At 44.4% G+C, this 22852-nt stretch overlaps 1 protein-coding gene across 3 annotated transcripts; it reads left to right on the top strand.

Moving 5' to 3' along the window:
* Positions 1-1833: 1833 nt before the first annotated feature.
* On the top strand, positions 1834-19271 carry LOC113027943 (microfibril-associated glycoprotein 4-like). Of its 3 annotated transcripts, none has more exons than XM_026177792.1 (7): positions 1834-1860; positions 12871-12924; positions 14122-14277; positions 15260-15295; positions 18216-18312; positions 18438-18605; positions 18829-19271. In XM_026177792.1, exons 1-7 carry the CDS (start codon positions 1834-1836, stop codon positions 19080-19082), a joined length of 792 nt encoding a protein of 263 aa, XP_026033577.1. In that variant the 3' UTR covers positions 19083-19271. The 3 variants fall into 3 exon arrangements, with proteins under 3 accessions (XP_026033577.1, XP_026033579.1, XP_026033578.1); XM_026177794.1 differs by lacking the exon at positions 1834-1860 and adding an exon at positions 2745-2873; XM_026177793.1 differs by lacking the exon at positions 1834-1860 and adding an exon at positions 2882-2927.
* Positions 19272-22852: the final 3581 nt, after the last annotated feature.

Raw genomic sequence — 22852 nt, 5'->3', positions numbered from 1 at the left:
GCCGGTCAAGCACATCCCGAACATGCTCAATGGGTGACATGTCCGGTGAGTATGCTGGCCATGCAAGAACTGGGACATTCTCAGCTGCCATCTGCCCTGAACAATGTGAACCATGATTCATCCGTGAAGCGCACACCTCTCCAACGTGCCAGACGCCATTGAATGTGAGCATTTGCCCACACAAGTCTGTTACGGCGACGAGCTGGAGTCAGGTCAAGACCCCGATGAGGACAACGGGCATGCAGTTGAGCGTCCCTGAGACGGTTTCTGACAGTTTGTGCAGAAATTGTTTGGTTGTGCAAACCAATTGTTCCAGCAGCTGTCTGGGTGGCTGGTCTCAGACGATCTTGGAGGTGAACCTGCTGGATGTGGAGGTCCTGGGCTGGTGTGGTTACACGAGGTCTGCAGTTGTGAGGCCGGTTGGATGTGCTGCCATATTCTCTAAAACGCCTGTGGAGACGGCTTATGGTTGAGAAATGAACATTCAATGCACGGGCGACAGATCTGGTTGACATTCCTGCTGTCAGCATGCCAGTTGCACGCTCCCTCATTGCTTGTGGCATCTGTGGCATTTTGCTGTGAGACAAAACTGCACATTCCAGGGTGGCCTTTTGTTGTGGGCAGTCTGAGGTACACCTGTGCACTACTCATGATGTCAGATCAGCATCCTGATGTGGCACACCTGTGAGGTGGGATGGATTATCTCAATATAGCAGATGTGCCCACTACCACACATTTGGACTGATTTGTGACCACTGTTTGGGAGGGATGGTCATATTGTGTATCTGGAATGAATTTTAGGTCTCTACGTCCATCCCATGGGGAATGGGAGCAGTAACAAAGGTGTTGCGTTTATATTTTTGTTGAGTGTATATATATATATATATATATATATATATATATATATATATATATATATATATATATATATACATATACATATATATATATATATATATATATATATATATACATATATATATATTCCCAAGCTAGGCGAGTGGCTCCAGCAGATCCCGGGAATAACATCGGAGATCTCTGTCCAGAAGAGCGCAGTCCTGGGAACAGCTAAGATACTGCGCAGGACCCTCAAGCTCCCAGGCCTCTGGTAGAGGACCCGAGCTTGAAGGATAAACCGCCCGCAGGGGCGTGCTGGGTGTTTGTCATATACATATATATATATATATATATATATATATATATATATATATATATATATATATATATATATATATATATATATATATATATATATATACATACATATGTATATATATATATATATAATGTTTTTCCTCTACACCCCCCCCCCCCCCCCCCCAATTTTTTTTTGCACATGTCGAGGAGCGTGTCAGGCTACATTTCACTGTGTGTTATACTTGTATAACTATGCATGTGACAAATAAAGAACCTTGAACCTTGAACCTTGAACAAACATCCATTCCCACCCTCATGCTCTCATATGCACTTACTCCACACTCAACCAACGTGGAGACAGACATAAAGAGACGCTGTACACACGATCACACTCCCCAAGCGTACTCTACGAACCGGGTCTAGGTATCCTTGCCCCTGGAGGGGGGAACTGCACCCAGACCCAGGTGGTGTTACCCTTTTCCCTGCGGTGGGGGGAGGCAGACCGCCCCGACTCCGCAGCAGCAGGGAGGCCCCACACTCCAGACCGCAGTCGGACGGCCAACTCCTCCTCCTAGCCCCCCCGCTCCAGCAGGTCGCAGAGAATGGGGGTGAGAGAAGACTCCAAACCTCCCTCCACTCGCTCATTGTAGTGTTGATGCATGTGTGTTCTAAGGTGCATTTACAACCCAGGAGGGCATGGAGCTACCTGTCAGAGAGCAGCAGGTAAGCGCATGGTCCCTCCTGCTAGCCCTCAATGTCTACGTGTATTTAACATTGAGAGGTGGGCAACGACGCCAGGGGTGAGGTGTACACCCTGATGGTACTTTGGATTCCGTGTATCGTGCCCACCCCCAAGATCCTATATGTATGTGTAATGAGAGTGTGAGTAATGTGAATGTCTAAGTTGTGGGATAAAACTGAGGCAGAGGTAGCCAGAAGGGGGGGGGGGGGTAGCCTCCTCTGCACCCTGGTGACATACCCCTACTCCAAGGTCCTGCATGTGTGGGTGGTTGTGGTGGAGCGGGAAGAGGGAGGCAGCTGGAGATGGGGAGGGAAGGACCTGTGTAATCTTTCATGGTTGACTCCTTGGCGCTGTTGTCACATGTTAATCGTAATCCCTCTGACCACCTTTTAAATTAAGGTTTCAAATCCATGAGGTTTGGTGGCAGGTTTAACAGATTTTAATATTCAACTCTGATAAGCTCAGCAATCAAGTATTTGCCGTAAGTTAAGACTTTAAAATTCAAATGATAGGTAATTTTCAAAGTCTCAAGTTTATTTCCTTTCAGAGGTTTCAGTCTCCTTAGACTTCAGCAGTACGTTTTCCAACAGGAGTCTGTAACAGAGGAGGACAGTAAGTAAGCAACACATAAAAACTACTAGAGGTACTAAACAGTATTAGCACACCAAGTAGTAAACAGTCTGACCATAAACAGAGAGGTTATTGTCCCTTAATGGAAATTTCACGTATTGATGGTAATTGGCCATAACATTCCTGCATTGGTTAAAATCACAACCCACAGTACGTGACTACAGCACTTGTTTCTGTAGTCATGTTATCTCACTGTGGCAGAATGTAAACAGACCCTTGGACCTGCTAGCCTTGAACAGTGAAGGTACTGGAGTCACTTTTTCCTGAAGCTCTTCCAGTAAATGTAACCTCTGCCTTCCTGTCCCAGTTTGAGTCTGTGCTGCAGCTGGAAGCCTGGTGTGGAGCTCAGAAGAAATCTGCCAAAGTAAGAGCAAACTAGAAAATCAGCTGGAGATGCTTTCCCTTGAATTTGTTAAATGTAAGCATAGTTATGACTAAAGGAATTCTTTATCAGTCTGTACTCTTCATGTTAAAGGAAAATCCAGAAAAGCGACAAACATTTTCTGGAGTCAAAGAAAAACTTGTTATTGGGATAATAACCGAAATCTTCTCAGACAAAATGCTGATTTAAACAATTTGTCAAACGCTCTTCAAACAGTTTAAAATGAAAAGAGTAAAAAGAGAAGCGGTGTTTTCAGCTGCTGCTTCATAACAGTGAGAGTTCAGATAAATTAACAGTCATTGTAGAAAGAACAAACACACACTTTTCAGAGGTGTGTGTGTCGATCATTCCAGCATTTAAACAGTCAACAATTACAATTCAGTTTCAATTTTATTTACACAGCACCAAATCACTCTGAGGATGCCTCACTGATCCTCAGAGTATGTAGTCCTGCAAGAACACACAGGAGTCACTAAACAATTATTTCATGCAAGAAATTTCATAAAAACCAAATTAGTGTCCAAAGCGGTCATTATATTCAGGGCCACATGTATGCCTGTTGCATACATGTCATGCATGCTCTTTGGGTTTTTTTAAACAGCACATTGTTGCTGGACATGCTAAAGGAAGGTAGAAGTTACTGTTTTTCGAACCATAAGGCACACCGCATTATGAGGCACATTAAGCGAAACAAAACAGTCAGATAAGTCAAACTTTGCTCAGATCATTCTTCTTGCTTCCTCTACTTCTGTACCAGTGATTCATTAATGTTGAATCCTTTTGCAGCTGCTCTGACCGGAAAACAGGGTTTGGATTTTGGTTTCATTCTATAATACTCGACTTATTTTTCTACAAAGTTTGAACTTTGAGAGTGTTTAAACAAAAGAGAAAAGTGTGAAAATGTTTATACCTGTCTGAAAAAAGTGTATAAAGTGTGTAGTGAGGGGTTTTACAGCCTTAAAGCATCTATAATAATTGTAAAAAAATAAATAAATAAATAAAGCTGGCTACTTCATGGATTATGTCTTTGTCACCACCTGGTTGGATTACTGCAATGTTGAGGATTTCCACCAAAGCACATGACAGGTTCCAGTATGTCTAGAGCTAAGCCACCAGATTTTGAATAGGCACTAAGCTGTGACAACACATCACCCACACCCTCATAATTATCCACTGGCTCCTCGTCATGTCGCGCCTTACTTAAAAGATCATTCCTCTTACTTCTCACAAAAATCTCTCAATGCTCTGCGCCCTCAGTACTCGTCTGACCTGCTGGACCCATACAGTCCACAGCCATGGGTCTGCTTTCTGTCCTTCACACCTTAACTTCATACCTTTGGTGACAGAGCTTCCTCTGCAAGTCTCTCCTAAATAAGCTTCCCAATGTTCCATCACTGTAGTCCTTCAAGAAACTTCCCAAAACTCACCTCTTGAACCAAACCTTCAACCTCTAGCCTTTATTTTTGTGTTTTTTTATTTGTACTCATGTGTAAAGCATTCTTGGGTTTCTTGAAAGATGCCATATACAGTGCTCAGCATAAATGAGTACACCCCACTACATTTGTCAGAAAACCTTTGGTTTCCTTTCAGAATCAACATTTTCTATGAGATGCTATACTACAAAATACTCTCACAAATGTGGGCAATTGATTGCAAACTAGATTTGTTAATTTGCACACACAAAAAATGATTTTCCTAACAAACTCATTCAAGCCCATGCAGCAAAAATGAGGACACCCTACTTATAGTCTTAGGAGAAAAGCCATACTTAAGACTACAAAATTTGAATTAACAGGCATTCAACCACAGGTGAGTCCAAAGATTCATTTAAGACGTGTCTAGCAAAATGTAAGAAAGATGGAAGCGCAACCATCTTACAGAGACGTCCATGCCATCCATGGAAGTTAACATCTCAACAGGAGCGTCTCCTGATGAGAAGGGTTGAAGAAAATCACCATGGAAGTTCACTGCCGTTAGCTAAAGCAATAGAAAGCCAAACTGGAGTGACTGTTTTCCGTGACACCATACGGCGCACACTGCAGAGGAATGGCATGCATGGGTATCGTCCATGAAGGAAGCCTCTCCTAAAGCCCATGCACAAAAAAGCACGCCTAGAATTTGCTAGGGCCCATGCTGAAAAAGATGAAGACTACAGGGACTCTATACTCTGGAGTGATGAGACAAAGATCACTGTTTTTGGAACTAATGGTTTCAAAACTGTATGGCGTCATGAAGGTGAGGATTTCAACGAGAAATGCATAGTTCCTACAGTGAAACGTGGTGGTGGCAGTGTCCTTATGTGGGGCTGCATGAGTGCTGCTGGTGCTGGGGAGCTGCATTTCATTGATGGTATCATGAACTCAACAATGTACTGCTCTATACTGAAGGAGAAGATGCTGCCATCACTCCGTGCACTTGGTCGTCACGCACTTTTCCAACACGACAATGATCCAAAACACACATCTAAAGCTACTGTTGCATTTCTGAGAAAGATCAGGTTGAAGGTGATTGAATGGCCAAGTATGTCTCCTGATCTGAACCCAATCGAACACCTGTGGGGAATTCTGAAGCGGCAAGTTGAGCATCACTCTCCATCCAGCATCCAGGCTCTAAAAGAGGTTGTTCTTGAAGAATGGAAAAAGATAGATGTTGCAATATGTCGTAACTTGTTCATTCCATGCCTAGAAGATTTGATGCTGTCCTTGAAAATCATGGTGGTCATACAAAATACTAGATGTAGTAGTTTTTGTTGCAGGGTGTATTCATTTTTGCTTCAACCAATTTTAGTAAAACTGAAGATTTTGTGATCTAAGTTATATTATTAACCTTAATTTCATGATATGGAGTTAAACAAGTGTTCAATAAAACTCAGCCTGGTGAAAATTTTGGAAATTGTTCTTTTGTTCATTGAGCTACTGATTAAATTCGTGCTTCTTGAAGGGGGTGTACTTATTTATGCTGAGCACTGTGAATCTACAATAGAAGGATATTGTAGCACTGACTAAATGTTGTCCTAAAAATGAATAACTTAAAAAAGACGAGTTGAGATGCACTTACTAGTAGCTGTGGTCCTAACAAATAGTACTGTGCACCAATAGTTTTATCTATAATAACTCTGGCATACAAGTCACTCCGTAAAGGGAATGGCAGACCCGCATTTCTTATAGCAGCCCAAGTCCCAGGAACATGCCTGGGAAGAGTCCCACTCATCTGTTCAAGAGAGGTGTATGAAAACAGGTCAGTCAGTTATCAAAGGTGATTTGCTGGAAGCAAATGTTGTAGGCAACCACTGTGAACAACACCTTGTAGCAGAATAATTCAGGGAAACCTGTAACAAAACTCTATGACCAAGTTTACAGGCAAGATCATGCAGGTAATGTGAGCATAACAGCAGATCTGAGAATAGATCACAGCAATGATGGCCACTGCAGGTTATACATCCTTAATTTTAAGAGTGGCTGGAACCAACACCAGCCACCGCTGGAGAAAGAACCTTAAAAGTAAAATAATCACATTAGAGTATATTTGCGACCGGTTGGGGTGAGAGAAGGAAGACAGGATAAAGACATACACAGAGAGAGCTAATACCAAGTGACATAGTCACCCAAAGGAGAGGAATTTAGCTGGTGGGAAATAATAATAATAATAATAATAAACTTTATTTATAAAGCACACTTAAAAACCAAGGGTATGCCAAGGTGCTTAACAAGTAAAATAGAGTATAGGAGGAGGATAATAGAAATAGGACCAAAGCAAGTACTAAATATGCAAGCAGATAACTGTCACTAATACATAGGAAAGCAACAGGTACAGAGCAAACAAGAATTTAAATGAGCATAAAAGTGCATGATATAAAATCATAAAAGAAATATTAACTAGAGGGAAAGGCAAGATTGAATAAGTGGGTTTTTAATCGTGATTTGAACAGTGCAATGGAATCAGATGCGCGGAGGTCGAGAGGAAGGGTGTTCCACAGTACCGGGGCAGCCAGAGCAAACGCACGGTCACCCCGAGACTTCAGCCGAGATCTGGGTTGGGTCAGAAGTAGTTGAGTGGCAGATCTGAGTGTTCTAGCAGGAGTATGTGGTTTGAGAAGTTCACTAAGATAACTTGGCACTAATTTATTAATAGTTTTGAAAGTAAGAAGTAATATTTTAAATTGAATACGGTACTTTATGGGCAGCCAATGCAGGCTAGCTAGGACAGGGGTAATATGGCAAAATTTCCTGGTACCTGTTAAAAGGCGGGCTGCTGCATTTTGGACTGTTTGCAGTCTAAGAAGAAGAGAAGAGGGAAGACCATAGTACAAGGAGTTACAATAATCCAACCTGGAGGTCACAAAAGCGTGAATAAGCTTCTCCAGGTCCTCATGCGGAATATAATGCCTAGCCTTAGAGATAAGGCGCAGTTGGTGGAAGCTAGATCTCACTACAGCAGACACTTGCTTATCGAGTTTGAGCGAGCTATCCAGCAGTACACCCAAGTTACTGACATAGTCACAAGAAAAACTAGCAAAGGAACCCAGGGCAGCACAGAGTTGGGCACGAGGGATTTTACTGTTGAACACCACAATCTCAGTCTTCTTATCATTTAAAACGAGGGAATTACTCAGGAATCATTCTTTGACCTCCCGCATGCATTCTTGAAAGTAGTGCAGGGACACAGCAAGGTCGTCAGTAAGTTCAAAATAGATCTGTATGTCATGCATAACAGTGGAAGGCGATATTGTATTTTTCAAAGATTGCACCTAGAGGGAGCAAATACAATGAGAAGAGAATAGGGCCTAAAACTGATCCTTGAGGCACACCACAACAGACCGGAGCGGAGGAAGAGGAGAAGGTGCCTAAGTGAACTGATAAGGATCTATCAGCGAGGTATGATTTAAACCAGTCGAGGGCAGTGCCTCTAATACCCACAGTGTGCTCAAGTCTTAGTAATAAAATGTTATGGTCTACCATATCAAAGGCCGAAGAGAGGTCCAGTAAAACTAGAACCATAGAGCGTCCAGTATCAGTGATTACAAGAATATCATTAAGAACTCTAACCAACGCTGTTTCAGTGCTATGCAATGGCTTAAAGGCGGATTGAAATTTCTCAGCAATATTGTTCGTGTCCAAGTACGCCTGGAGCTGGGAGAGAACTAGTCTCTCCAGGATCTTGGACAAGAACGAAAGCTTAGAGATCGGTCTATAGTTTGAAAGGTCATAACAGTCAGAATTTCTTTTTTTAAGAATCGGGTGGACTACAGCATGCTTAAAGGACAAAGGAACACAGCCTGAGAGCAAGGAAAAGTTCATAAGAAATAGGATACTAGGTCCGATTACATCAAAACAGTCCTTAGCTAAACAAGATGGAAGAATGTCAAGCACAGTATTGGTGTTATTCATTTGAGCAACTAGCCGCTTAAGAGTCAAAAGTGACACAGGCTCAAACTGGTGGAAAGTTGAAATGCACTCAGGAATGGGGAGAGGATATAAAGCAGGGGGAAGGGAGGACTTAAGAGATGAGACCTTTTTTTAAAAGTGAGTTTGAAATCGCTCACAAAGACCCTGAGAATGAATTAAAGGCATGTCCGGAGAAGGGTTAACCACAGAGTTAAAAATTTTAAATAAGGTACGGGAGTTATGGTCATTGTCCAGGATGATTTTGGACAAGAAGGACGCTTTGGCCGTTTTAGCAGCACTTTGGAATTTTAAGCGGCTAGTCCGTAGCATGTCATGGGAAACCTGAAGTTTATCTTTTTTCCACCTTCTCTCAGCGCGCCGACACACGCGACGTAAGGCGCACGTAGTGTCATTAAGCCAACACTGAGAGTAGGTTCTAGGGCGCTTCATCTTAATGGGGGCAACAGTATCAAGGATTGAAGAAATCAGCGATAGGAAGGAATTAGCACAGTCATCAACCGAGTGAAAAGAACAACAGTCGAGAGTGACAGATGCAGAATCCAAGAAAGACATAGAGAAGTTTGACATCGCTTCAGCATTAATTACACGTAGCGGGCGAAGGGGAGCCGCAGGATGTAGTTCATTAGTGCATAAGCCAGTATCAAATATAACTGGGAAATGATCTGAGATCCCAGCGTCACTTATATCCTTGATACAAATGTCCAGACCATATGAGAAAACCAAGTCCAAAGTATGTCCTTTAACATGCGTTGGGTCATTAACCCACTGAGCCAGGTTAAAAGAGTCCGTTAAGGCAAGGAAATCTTTAGCAAATGAGTCATCCTTACAGCAGAGTGTGGTCGTGGATGCAGTCATCTCCAATAATTGGACTTCAAAGCTAGAGTAGGTAGGTGAGGGTAGCTGCCGAACTGCATACGAATTCTTAAAAACCGAGGCTACGCCGCCACCCCTACCAGTAAGCCTTGGTGAGCTAAAAGCAACACAGTCCGACGGAAGAAGTTCAGTAAAAGGGATGAACTCACCAGGACGAATCCAGGTTTCAGTCAGGAATAAGGCATCAATCCCATTAGTGGAGATGAAGTCATTTAAAAAAAAGGTCTTATTGACCAGCGACCTGACATTAAGCAATGCTATCCGTATCCTAGGGGCTAAGTCGCCACGGGTGGTGCGTCGTAGGACACTTAGGCTGTTTCGGCAAACGCCGCGTCGGAGTGATGTTATCCAAACCCGAGCAGGAGAACATGCCACAGGAATCGCAGGGTAGACTTCGTGGTTGGCCAAGCAGATCCAACGGTGGGTGAGCAACTTAGCATCAGAGCGCTCCTGGGAAGGAGGGAAAGAAGATAAAATATCCAGGCTGACATGTGGGTAGCCAGTGGCTCTGGCTTTAAAGTAGAGCCTGAAGCGAACGCGACGGCCGCTCCTTCTACCGCTCCTTCTACCGCGTTTCCTATAGCGTTTCTTGTGTAGATTCGGAATAGATAGATGGAGGAAGCCGGTCGGAGGGACCGGTCGGGGCGCGGTGGCGTCACTCAGGTTCCAGCAAGGATCAGGCCGAGAGGAATGAGAGAGTCTTAGATTTAAAAGTGTTTGCCTGTCGTATGTAATCAGTGCACAGCCATTAGATGCGCATACAACTAAAAGGATAAAAAAATACAATGCCAAGGTCCATAAAGAGCGTAGAGAGGGTAAGAAGCAGCGAAGCAAATGTAGCCGAGGACGGCAAGCCACGTACACCGGCGCCATCTTGCTAGCAAAGATTAACAGGCCGTGCCCTCTATAAGCTGGTCGGGGATGGAGGGAATGAGATCAGAATTAGTAGTCACACTATTCCAGGAGGCATTCTAATCAGATGCCTGAACTCCTTGAACTGACTCCTTTCGATGTTGAGGAGCAGCGGCTACTACTAAGAGCCCTTTGTGAATGATTGACTGTCTCTAAGGTAGAATCCTGCCACCCTTCAGAGCAAGCTAATTTCCACCGCTTGTATACACGATCAAGTTTTGGGTCACTTGTAACTACAGCTGAGAAAGGGGACTGTGGCGAGGCGTGGTTGGTGGTGCCGCTGCAGGGGTGGCGAACACACCTGCAGGGCATCCCCAATCGTGCCTCGCTGGGTTAAAGGTGTGCTGGGTCCTGGATTCCCATGTGGTTGTTGTTGATGTGAAAAGCATAAATATGTTGTCTGGTCTGTTGTCGCTTCATTACAAATCAAATCAAATCAAATCAAATCACTTTTTATTGTCACATCACATGTGCAGGTACATTGGTACAGCACATGCGAGTGAAATTCTTGTGTGCGAGCTTCACAAGCAACAGAGTTGTGCAAATACAATAACATAAACAGGCAAAATATACGAATGGCTAAATCTGAAACTAATAAATATATGTACAATATATAATAGTATATGCAAAAAAAAAAATTCTGGATGTGTATACTAAATGTTTTTCTACGTGTGTGTGTGTGTGTGTGTGTGTGTACACATATTTTACAAATTAAATAGAGTCAATAAATAAAATATATAAAAATATACAGAGTTGAGACATGTGCAAAACAGTGGCATTACTGTACAGTATGGAGTGCATAATGTTGAAGTTCCAGTAGTGAAGCTGAGGTGTCTATGACGTGTTCAGCAGTCTGATGGCCTGATGGAAGAAGCTGTCTCTCAGTCTGCTGGTACGGGACCGGATGCTGCAGAACCTCCTTCCTGATGGAAGTAGTCTGAACAGTTTATGGCTGGGGTGACTGGAGTCCTTGATGATCCTCCCCGCTTTCCTCAGGCAGCGCTTCCTGTAGATGTCTTGGAGGGAGGGAAGCTCACCTCCAATTATCCGTTCAGAGCACCGCACTACTCGCTGGAGAGCTTTACAGTTGTAGGCGGTGCTGTTGCCATACCAGGTGGTGATGCATCCAGTGAGGATGATCTCAATGGCACAGTGATAGAAGGTCCTGAGGATGCGGGGGCTCATGCCGAATCTTTTCAGTCTCCTGAGAAAGAAGAGGCGCTGCTGCGCCTTCTTCACTGTTTTGTTTGTGTGTACTGACCACGTAAGATCCTCAGCCAGATGTACACCAAGGAACCGGAAGCTGCTCACTCTCTCCACAGCAGCGCCGTTGATGGTGATGGGGGTGTGTACTTCTCTGCACCTCCGGAAGTCCACTATCAACTCCTTTGTCTTTGCGACGTTGAGGGTGAGATGGTTGTCTTGACACCAGTGGGTCAGGGCGCTGACCTCCTCCCTGTAAGCCGTCTCATCACCGTTGGTGATAAGACCCACCACTGTAGTGTTGTCCGCAAACTTCACAATGATGTTGGAGTTGTTAGTGGCCGTGCAGTCGTAGGTGTAGAGTGAAGGGGCGTAGATCAAATCAACAGTGTCACTTTTATGCTCAGGTCTCTCTTTATCTTGACAGAGCGGTACAACAGATGCATAACTGCAGTTGCAGCCTTAGTGCATTAGTAAATCTTCCACTCCTTTCTCCCCTAACTCGTGAACAAAACCTTGAGATACTTAAACTCCTCCACCTGGGGCGGCAAATTCTCCCAGATCTGAAGTGGGCACTCCACCCTTTTCTGGCTTAGGGCCATGGCCTCAGACTTTTAGGTGCTAATTCTCATTTCCATTGCTTCACACTCAGCTGCAAACCAGTCCAGTGCAAGCTGGAGGCCAAACTTTGATGAAGCCAACCACATTATCAGCAAAAAGCAGAGATGGGATTCTGAGGCCTGGTGAAGAGGTGGTCCAGCATTCCTCCTTTGGCCACTTGGCTACGTCAAGAAGTATTCTGTCCATTAAAACCTATGAACTGAGTCAGTGACAAATGGCAGACCTGGTGGAGTCCAATACCCAGAGGAAACAAGTGTGACAATCAAGGATGTGTTTAACATCCTCAGTGATGATTCATCCCCAGGCTCTTCCTCTACAAAAAGCATGTGCGTGGGATTGAAGAGGTCCTGGAAGTATTCCTTCCACCACCCTGACTATAACCTCAGTTGAAGTCACGAGCACCCCACCTCCACTGTGAGTAGAGCCCCGCTTTGCTCTCCTGAGTCACCTGACAGTTTGCTAATTGATTTTAGGCAGATTGAAATTCTTTTTCCATAGCTTCACCAAACTCCTTTTGGTTTTGCTTCCACCACTGACAGAGCTACATTCCACTTGGCGTGCCATTAGCTGTTAGCTAACTCTGAAGTCCCACAGGCTAACCAACCTTGGACTTTTTCAACTTAACAGCTTCCTTCACCTGCAGTGTCCACAATCTGCTTCAGTGATTACAACCAAAACAATATTGTTGCGACAGCTGATCCATGCAGTCACCTCAGCAAATGGAGGTCCAGAGTTGACAGAAGACTTTAGAAATGAAGTAAAACAATGAGACCAGAAGGAGTCTGGACTGACTACAAATTTAGCAACATACCACTGAGTAGAGCTCCTGAGTAAGATGTGTGTTCTGTTCTGCAGTCTTCATTTGAGGCTTTGTTATGGAGATCTGTCTCCATGCGCTAATGAACTACTTTAAACCACATTTTTGTATTGTATCAGTAATTATTGATTTCTGCTTATAAATACAGCTCAGAGTCATCGGATTTTCATCACATCAATTCAACAGAATTGCAATGATGAAGGTAAGTGAAATCTTTAAATTTCTGACTGAATATATATCAGTCCTATAGAGGTTTTGCAGACACGTGACCGCTTACAACTTGTCGGCCATTTTGGACATGTAATAATCCCAAAACTTAATGTAACATTATGTAGATGAGATAAACTATGAGTAAACAAATTAGTGTATAGACACTCTCCGAGGAAGCAAAGCTGTCATGGTCCCGGGACTTCTAACCAGTGTTTTGTGTTCTCTTGTATTTTTGTCATTTGGTGTTACGTTTTAGGTCCACTGTTTATTCTAAAGGTTCCTAGGTTATTCTGTTTAGATGTCGTTTATTAGATTTCCCCTCGTGTCTTTTCCCCGTGTCTCCCTCTGTGTATCTGAGTTCTTATGCCTTGTTTCCCCCTGCTTGTATTTTATTCCGTGCCTTTCCAGCCCATTATATCCGTGTTCTCCCCATGTTCTCTCCCCCTCCAGTCCGCGTCCAGGTGTACTTCCTGTTTTACTTTGATAGTCTCCTGTCGGTGTACGTCATGCTGTATTTGCTCCTGCACCATCTCACAACTATCAGTGTTCCCCGTGTGCTCCCACCCCCTCATTATCCTTCGGTGTATTTATGTCCGTGACCACGTCTCACTCAGTTCTGTGTTGCGTCCTCCCTCATAGTTGTGTGCTGTGTTTCCTTGTGCGTTAGCTTTAATATTTCCCAGTTTAGTTTTTGTTTTGCCGTTCTGTAAATGAAGCGTCATTTTGAGCTTAAGTTTTGTTCCCCGTGAGTTTGCATTTGGGTCCTCGCCTGGCTGCAGACAGCCGTTTCATGACAAAAACACTTTCCTGACTAGCATCTCGCTCGTACTTTGAGGCGACTGTTGTTGTGGTTCGGCGCTGTATAAATAAAACTGAATTGAATTGAAAATTGAATTTTTTAGCCCCAGCTCTTGTCAGCGGTCCAGCATGTCTGATCTGCTGACAGTAAATAACTGTGACTCATGTAAGCTTTCTTATGTTAGAACCCTAATGTCAGTTCAGGAGTGATCACTACCGCTGATCGTGTTCAATATGGCGGACAGCAGTTGAGCGACATGTGCATGATGTCACATGCAGAACCTCTATAGTTTGTGTCTGTGTGGCACCATCACAGTCTGACAGTCACAAACGTTGCAGCTCTACATGAAGCTTTGACTGAAGTAAAATAAGAACACCTCCTCTGTTCCAGCTGCTGTCAGCCTTCATCCTTCTCCTGCTTCCTCTGCTGACCGGCTGTGAACCTTTCATCCTTCCACTGGACTGCAGCGATGTCTATACCCAAGACACCAGTCGAACCAGTGGAGTGTACACCATTTATCCCATTGGAGCCACGTCTGCTGTCCTGGTAGACTGGAGTTATTTACTCCAATGATAAGCTGATTTTTTAATGTTGTCATTTTCAGACCATCGTGATTCATCCAAAGATGCAGAAGATGCATTTCCTTTGTGTTTTCGTTGATTCATTTGGTTCTTCCGGCCAAAAATGCACCAAAATCATTACATTTCATTCTCCAGACCAGTGGTTCCCAAACTTTTTTGTTAGGCACCTCTTTGTTTTCCCCCCCCCCACCGGCACAAACACATCCTCCAACCATGCACACCCACCATATTTAGTTTTCAAACTTCATTGCAGATTATTTCACACCTCAAACAATGTAAACAATGAAACAAATAAAAGTAAACTGCAATAAATTACAGGTAGCAATAAAATAAACTCCTACCTCTTTTAAATAACAGAACAACGTAACATCTTTACGGTGTAATTATTTTAGGTGTAGTTGTTTTTGTTTTTTGTTTTTTTACTGTGTGAGAATATTCAACATTGCTATCAACACATTTTTCAAAAAATGAGTTTAAAAACATAACAACTGTGGGATGCTGTTTGTTTGTTGTTGATTTGGATTTGGACAGCCCACTGCGTGCTCCTAATGCAGGGAAACCAAATTCTGTCGGGGATACCTACCTTGGCACCACCGTTGTGCAGGTGAAGCCAAAGGCAAGATATGCTTAATCATGTGTTCTAGTCTTTGGCTGGAAGGAAGTTGGTTTGGAAGAATATTTGGAGATGGTTTATCTTCTGCTTTGCTTTTGTGTGGGAGCCCCTCTGCTCTAGACAAGACCTCCTCCAGCCAACCTGCAGGATGTTCACTCACCACCAGGGGGCACTTTGATATAGTGTATCACATGTTAATATGTATTATCGTATGTGTATTATTATTGTATTTATCTTTCTCTATTTTCTAATGATTGTGTGTGTGTGTGTGTGTGTGTGTGTGTGTGTGTGTGTGTGTGTGTGTGTGTGTGTGTGTGTGTGTGTGTGTCTGCAGGTATACTGTGACATCGACTCACAAGGACAGTGGACGGTGAGTATCCGAACTCCCAGCTTCATGTCTGGTTGTCTGAAGTGCTTAGACTGCTTAGTGATGGTATGAGAGCCCAATAAGAATCAATAAGAGAATCAAAATGAAGGAATTCTTATGAATTCCCATCCCTACCTACTAGGAATGGATCAATCCTGAGCTAAATGATTGGATCGGATATCAGGGAGAAATAAAAAAAAGTAACCCGATCCATTAAGTATCAGGAAAGCACCTCACCAAACTTGTGGTATGTTGTAACCCAGCTCATGATCTTAACACGTCAGAGCAGTATGCGTCACGTAATAGAGCAGCTGTTGTGTGCGAGACCTCTCAGCGGTCTGGAGTTCACACTGAAATCCTCACTACGTGCTGCCAAACTGGCATTTCATCTACGAGCAAGCGATCCCAGAGAAGTAAAGCAGGTGTGCAAGTTCATCTCGAATGTTTGTAAAGCAATCCCATGGGGTTTTTTTGGTTTTTTTGGGGGGGTTTTTGTGTCCCGTTTGGATCTTTAGCCATCAGAATTGTTGTCTTAAGGCCAAGAAAGATGCCAAGCGGATTTATTTTACCAAGTGGATCATCATGGCCTTGCCATATTGGTCCATTTGAAAGCAATCCCATGTTAAGCTTAACAACTGATATATGGAGCTCAGACTTCTGTGCGTTGTCATTGCTAAGTCTGACCGTACAATGGATAGGCTCAAGTTTTACTTTGAAAAAAACTGCAGGCTAAACAGTTTCATGGTTTGAAAAAAAAAAAAACTAAGAAAAACACTTTTTTCCATACTTGTGTTAAGTTTTGTATAGAAATTACACAAAATTCAGTCTCAAGTTAAATGTGATAGAAACAGCTCACACTGACATCCATCTTGTTAAAAGATGAGTGTCGTGAAGCTGTGTTTGCATTTATTTGCACTGCTTTCCAGGAGGACCCAAAATGCAGGACTCACGAAGGCAGAAGTAACTCAAAATACTCAGCTTTATTGCTGGGAAGAAACTGAACAAAACACTAACTAGACTGGGAGAATGGAACAAACTAAACAGGTTGGTAGGCTGGCAAACAGAACACAGTGAAAGAGAGACGCGACAACGAGCAGGGAGAGACGCAGACACTCAATACAAGAGGTGAACAGAGCTAAGAGGAAACAGCTGGGAGACACAGCTGACACTGATTACCCCGACGAGAGAGGGAGAGCACAAAGCTGAACGCACAGACCTACAAAGTAAAACAGGAAGTACACGACAGACAGAGATCAGACACAGAACTAAACAGACGCAGACTCATGAGCAGACAGAATAACACCATGGACAGACAGAAGGAACACAGAGAAGAGGGAGCACAGAATAAACACTGGGAAGCCAAATAACAAAACTTAAAAACAAGAACTCAGGAAGTACTGCCAAACTAGGAAGCTGAAATACTAGGACAGAAGCCAAAGCAAACAGTCATACTTTATAACAGAGTCAAAAGTAAAAGTACAAAACCAAAAACACTGGGTCACCGATCCAGGACCGTGACACAAATACTTGCAGGCTTTTACCAACAAGTTGTCCTTGAGCCAGAAACTAAAACAATATTAATGCAGAGGACAGAAAGTTCAAATTCCAAAAAGCTGCTGTTAAGCAAAAGCGCACTGATGGCTTCATGTATTCTAGTTAGTTTTAAACTATCAACAATACACAGCACAACTTTACAAATAAACAACAGGGCAAACTTGCTCTTGAACTTGATTCCAGCCAAATGCTTCATATTGTTTATCTCCAAAAGTTGATTCTGTTCATCTGGACGTAGCGTTTTGTGGGAGAAACGTTTCATCATCATCATCAGGTGACGTCTTCAGTCTCAGCTGACTGCAGGTTTCAGTCTGCATTTGCATAATGACTGAAACCAGCCCACTGAAGGAACAATGGGCTGAGAGGTCAGTTCCTTAATCATAATTATGCAAATTCTCATGAACATTGATCAAAGACCACTGATCAATGGTCATGAGAATCAATGATCCCGCATCGGTGGGAGCTCCAAGACTCTCCTAAGTAGCTCCCCCGACGAGCCCTGATCAGCGGTCCCCGGACCGGTCCCGGTCCGTGAGTAGTTTGGTACCGGGCCGCGAGAGTTGAGGCTCAGGTGTGAAATGTATGGTTTTCAGGGTTTTTATCGGTTTTCAGCGTTATTTTGTTATCGTTTTGATCGTTAACTCTGTTTTCCTGGGTCTTTTCACGTGTTATGAATAACTCTTCTTTTTTTCGGTACCGGTACTAGTTTTATTTTGTTGTATTTATCCGCAACATCTTAAAGGCCGGTCCGTGAAAACATTGTTGGGCATAAACTGGTCCATGGCGCAAAAAAGGTTTGAGACCGCTGCTCTAGCAGGGCCACACCCACCAGGCCTGAAGGCGCCTGTAAACAAGTGTTAAAAAAAAACAACACAGTTTCTTGTTTGTTTGTTTGTTTGTTTGTTTGTTTGTCTGTATTTAATGACAATGTGCCCAAATTATTTTTCTCCTGTGGAGATTTATTTATTTAAAGAGCAACATGGACATTTAAAAGAGAGGACGTGTTTTTCTAATTATGTGTAAGAAAATAAATGCTACCAAAAAAACTGCACAGTCATGGCTTTTTCTTTTCTTTTTCTTTTTTCAGAATACAAAATTTTAAGGCAAACAATACTGAAAGAAAATTTCAAACCTTTTTAACTATGGTGTTTAACAAAAACAAGCAAGCAAACAAGAAATAAATAAATAAGCAGATGTTAGAACTGCAGCTAAATAGTTTTCAGATGGCCCAACCGTCTAAACCCAAACAGAGACCTAGAATGTGCCTATCTCTGAAGAACTTTAGGTAAGCATCTGATGTTTACATGTGCTGTGCGTGACAATTTTGTTTGCCCATATTTGACAAATACTTTTCCTGCCTCCTCCCCAGGTGTTCCAGAGGAGGTTGGACGGCTCGGTGAACTTCTACAGACCCTGGGATCAGTACAAGAGGGGCTTTGGTAACGCTGCTGGAGAGTACTGGCTCGGTGAGGAATGGGTGCTGTTTATCAGTCATTAAGTTATCTGTTCATAAAGTAGACCCTCTTATGGGACTTCAGGGGTAGTGGTATAACCATAAAAACTTGATCAATGAGTTTATGATCCTCTCCAGGTTTGGAAAATGTCTTCTACCTGACACAGAGAAAAAGGTACGAACTGATGGTCAACATGGAAGATTTTGATGGAAACAAAGTGTTTGCTCGTTACTCCTCGTTCTCCATCAATGGGGAGTCTGACGGCTACAGGCTGAATGTGTCTGGATTCACTAATGGAGGGGCAGGTGGGTGAATACATATTTAAGTAAGTTGAAAGTGACATTTTGTGCTGGATTCTTGTGGGGAGTCTGTAGGAGCAGCAGGTCATGAATCAGTGCCTGGGGAAAGGAGCTCAAATACAGGAGGCTGGTCCAAAAATAGTCCATTTAGAACACTCCCAGTACACCTGCTGATCAGTCTGACTGGGATTAAAGGTAATGTTGGGATTGTTCGTCTGTGTTTCTGTAGGAGATGCCTTGAGTTATCACAACGGACAGAAGTTCACTACATTTGACAAAGACCAGGGCGGCTCTGCAAGGAACTGTGCAAAAACATATCTGGGGGCGTTCTGGTACAACGACTGTCACTATGCAAACCCTAACGGGGTTTATCGTTGGGGGGCTGATGGCACTATCTATGCTGTTGGTGTGGAATGGCACCAGTGGAAAGGTTATGATTACTCTCTGAAGACCATCAGCATGAAGATCCGTCCTGTGCAGTAAATCTGCAGGACAAACACATCTGTGACATGAATATTTAACAGCAGCAGTCAAAGCAAAGATCGCTTTCCTTTGATTACGAGAGAGAGAAAGATTAGAGATCTTTTTCTTTAAACCTGTTTATGTCCTGTAATGTTACATGATGTGATCTCCTCTGAAATGTTGTCATCAATAAAGCTGCACCAAAAAATTTGACTCTCTCTTTCTTAAGCCTCTCCTTTCTCTCTGAGCTTTTCCACCACTCCATCCCAGCAGACACTCAGTAAGAAGCAGAGTCTGTTTTCCTACCATCAGCTGCACTCGAGCTTTATTACAAGACTGAAATAATCCCTTCGTTTCTACTCTCAGTCTGAACCAGCTGCTGTTGCTCGCTGCCTGAAGGTAAGAAGGTAAGAACCTGCTGCCCCAGGTTGGGGGGGCGCCAGAGGGGGGATTCACCCAGGGCACCAAACAGGCTAGGGCCGCCACTGCAGCTGAGTGTCATGATCACTAATGTCACGTAACTTTGCCAACCTTTGGCCAGAAATAAAGTTTTCATGTTCTTTGTTATGGAACATTTGTATCACTACATAAATCATTGGGATAAAACTCAGTACTTATTTTCAGAGGTTTACTTTTCAGGGCCTTCCACCATTAAAAAATTATCCACCACCACACTTCCACATTGGTCTGTTAAGTTATTGTGTCCCCAGAATCTTTCTGATTTTATCTTGTTTAATTTATTTGCTTTTAGTTTTTGCAGCATGCTTTCTATTTCCATTTTCTTTTTTCTATTTTCTTTTCTTTTCGTTTCTATTTCCATTGTGTTTTCTGTGCTTTTGCCACGTTTTTCTGTTTGCTGGTGTTTTCTTAACTTCTAGTCTGTTTGGTCTCTCAGAGTAGAAAGTACAGATATTTGGTTAAAAATGTAGGAGCAAATGCAGTACAAGTACTTGGTGGAGCGCAGGAGATGGAGCAGGTTACCTACCAATCGGAAGGTTGGCGGTTTGATCCTCTTGTGCCCATTGTTTGGTTCAGTCTCACAGCTCTCATTCAGTCTCATTCTCTGATATTTCAGTGGAAATGTTCTTAACCTGTGCAAAAAGAAAACAATTCCTGAAACATACATGCAGGCCAGTTTTCTTTCCAGCACTGTGCGTATGTTAGTGAATTAGAGTCAGGCATTCTGTGGTCTTGGTTATACTCAGATTTCCCCTTTCTTTTTTTGTGAACCTCTTTTACATTGCAGTACATCAACTACACATGAGGGACCTTAACTTGCACATTCAGTAGTGCAGTTAAGAATTAATGCAGTTTTGCTTTGTGTCAGCAAATTGTGTGAAAGTAGCGACTGTGACCAGTTTTATATGAACTACTATAGAGAAAGGTTGGGTCTGACGTTTTTGGTCATTGAATTATTCACTTTTCATAAAATCGCTGGCTACATTGTTGGCAAGTATCCATAATTCTCTAAACAGAAAAGTGGACGCTAAGTGTGGAAGTCAAAATATCACCTAATCCAAACTGCAGCACAGTGATGTGGGGAGTAGTGACATTGCATCATAGTAAGAAGGTCCTGGACTCAAATCTACACTGTTGGCTGCAGCATGCTTAGCAAAAGCAAACATGGTGTACATGAGACGAGGGACTATCAAAATAAAACAGGAAGTAACTGATACCAAGATCAGGACTAATACTGTCAGGTTAAGGCTGTGTGCAGGTAGGAGTGGAAGTAGAAGGACCCAAAGTGCAGACACTCGGAGGCGGAAAATGGCTCAAAACTCAGCTTTTATTGCTGGATGGCAAAAAGTGGCAAAAAGTAACAGAAATCCAAAATCCAAAAATCCAAATAAATTTACATGACCAGGCAAACAGAACACACAGCATAAATGAGAGTAGATCACGACACAGACACAAAGAAACACAGGGCTTAAATACACAGAGAGAGCAATCAGGGAATGGGTAACAGGTGGGAAACACAGCTGGGGCAAATCAGGCCTAACGAGACAAGGGGAAGCAAAACCAGACACATTAACATCAGACATGGACTTTCAAAGTAAAACAAGAAACATAACACAGACTCACAGGCAGGCACTATAACAAAGGGAACAAAGACGTGGGACCAGGGCAGACACAGACACTGACTGGATGTGGGGATACAGCAGACAGGGGAGACAGCAACTATGGACACAGACAGAAAACCTAACCAAACCCCACCCAGAGAACCTAAACTAAGAATGATCCTAAAACCCATAAAGCAAAGCTAGAAAATAATGAAATAACAAAATCAAAGAACCAAAAACACAAAACACTGGGTCAACGACCCAGGGACCCTAACAGTACCCCCCCCCCCCCCTTAAGGGCTGGCTTCCAGACAGCCCAAACCAGAACACCAAAAAACAAAAAACAACCCAACCAGGGCGGGCGGGGGGGGAAACAGGACGGAGGGCACGAAACAAATCGAGCCAGAAACCAAAACACAGGGAACAAGGTCCAAAATAACAGCACTAAGGCCCAGGAACAGTCCAAAAACAAATAAACGAGCCCATGAAAGGCGCAGAGGCCCAGGCAACAGTCTCGAAAAAAAAGTTCAGGGGGCCGGCCCGGAGGCTGATGGCACAACAGTTCAAGCCCGGGCAGGTCAGGGGGGCAGCCCGGAGGCTGACGGTCCGAGAGCCCAGAAAACAGGCCAGGAGGCCGGGCAGGCGGGAGGCACCGGTGCAGATCAGGAGGCCGGCCGGGCGGGAGGCACCGGCGGCGGCGTAGTTCAGGGGGCCGTCCATGACGGCAACGATGTCCAGTCATCGGCCGGACAGGACGAGCAGGACGGGCAGGATGGGCAGGACGTGCAGGCCGGACGGGACGTGCAGGACGAGCAGGCCACGGGACGTGCAGGCCGGACGGGACGTGCAGGCCGGACGGGACGTGCAGGACGAGCAGGCCGGACGGGACGTGCAGGAACAGACAGCATGGAGACCTCAGGAGCAGACGAAGCTGAACACTCGGAGGCCGGACCAGGCGGAGCTGCAGAGGCGGGGGCCGGACCAGGCGGAGCTGCAGAGGCGGGGGCCGGACCAGGCGGTGGAGCCGGTGGTGGCTGAACGGCCTCGCCAGAACCATCAGCAGACACTGGGACGTGCTGGCTGGGTCCTCCCGGACCCCCAGCTGACTAGGCAAGAGGCTGAACCGGCCCCTTGGATCCTCCAGCAGGAAGAGACAGCTGAAGCGGTTCCTCGGACCCTCCAGCGGAGACAGGTGGCTGAACGGGCCCCTCGGACCCTCCAGCGGAGACAGGTGGCTGAACGGGCCCCTCGGACCCTCCAGCGGAGACAGGTGGCTGAACGGGCCCCTCGGACCCTTCAGCGGAGACAGGAGGCTGAACTGGCCCCTCGGATCCTCCAGCGGAGACAGGTGGCTGACCAGAAGATTGAGGAGAGGGGCGACGGTGGCGTCGTTTCCTTCTGAAGGAGGGAACTGAAACTGGCGGAGAAACGGAGACCTCCTCCTCATCCTCCAACCACATGGCCGCCAGGAAAAAGGCAGGCGAATGGGCAGGCGAACAAGGTCCCGACTGGTGTGAGGAAGGAGAGGCAGTCTGAGGTAGCGACGAGGCAGGTGGTGAGTGTGTGTTGTCCTGGGGCGGCGGTAAAGAAGTGGAGGTGGAGGTAGAGAGAGCAAGCTCGCCAGCCCTGACTTGCTCCCTCCAGGCAGCTATGGAGCTGCCCAGCACAGTGTCCATAGAAAGCTGAGTAAGCGGAGGGTTGCTCCGAATGATGGCATCTACAGCGCTTAGC

This window comes from Astatotilapia calliptera, chromosome 8, assembly GCF_900246225.1.
Source record: "Astatotilapia calliptera chromosome 8, fAstCal1.2, whole genome shotgun sequence".
NCBI classification, from domain to species: domain Eukaryota; kingdom Metazoa; phylum Chordata; class Actinopteri; order Cichliformes; family Cichlidae; genus Astatotilapia; species Astatotilapia calliptera.
Note: the sequence above shows the minus strand (reverse complement) of the source record. Positions and strands in the feature narration are given on the sequence as shown.

Excerpts from the sequence above, each read along its gene's own strand:
- LOC113027943 (XM_026177792.1), top strand. The coding sequence starts at position 1,834 with ATGGAGCTACCTGTCAGAGAGCAGCAG. Across the intron at positions 18,313-18,437 it reads TGCTGGAGAGTACTGGCTCG|GTTTGGAAAATGTCTTCTAC; the intron begins GTGAGGAATGGG and ends GATCCTCTCCAG. Across the intron at positions 18,606-18,828 it reads ATTCACTAATGGAGGGGCAG|GAGATGCCTTGAGTTATCAC; the intron begins GTGGGTGAATAC and ends GTGTTTCTGTAG.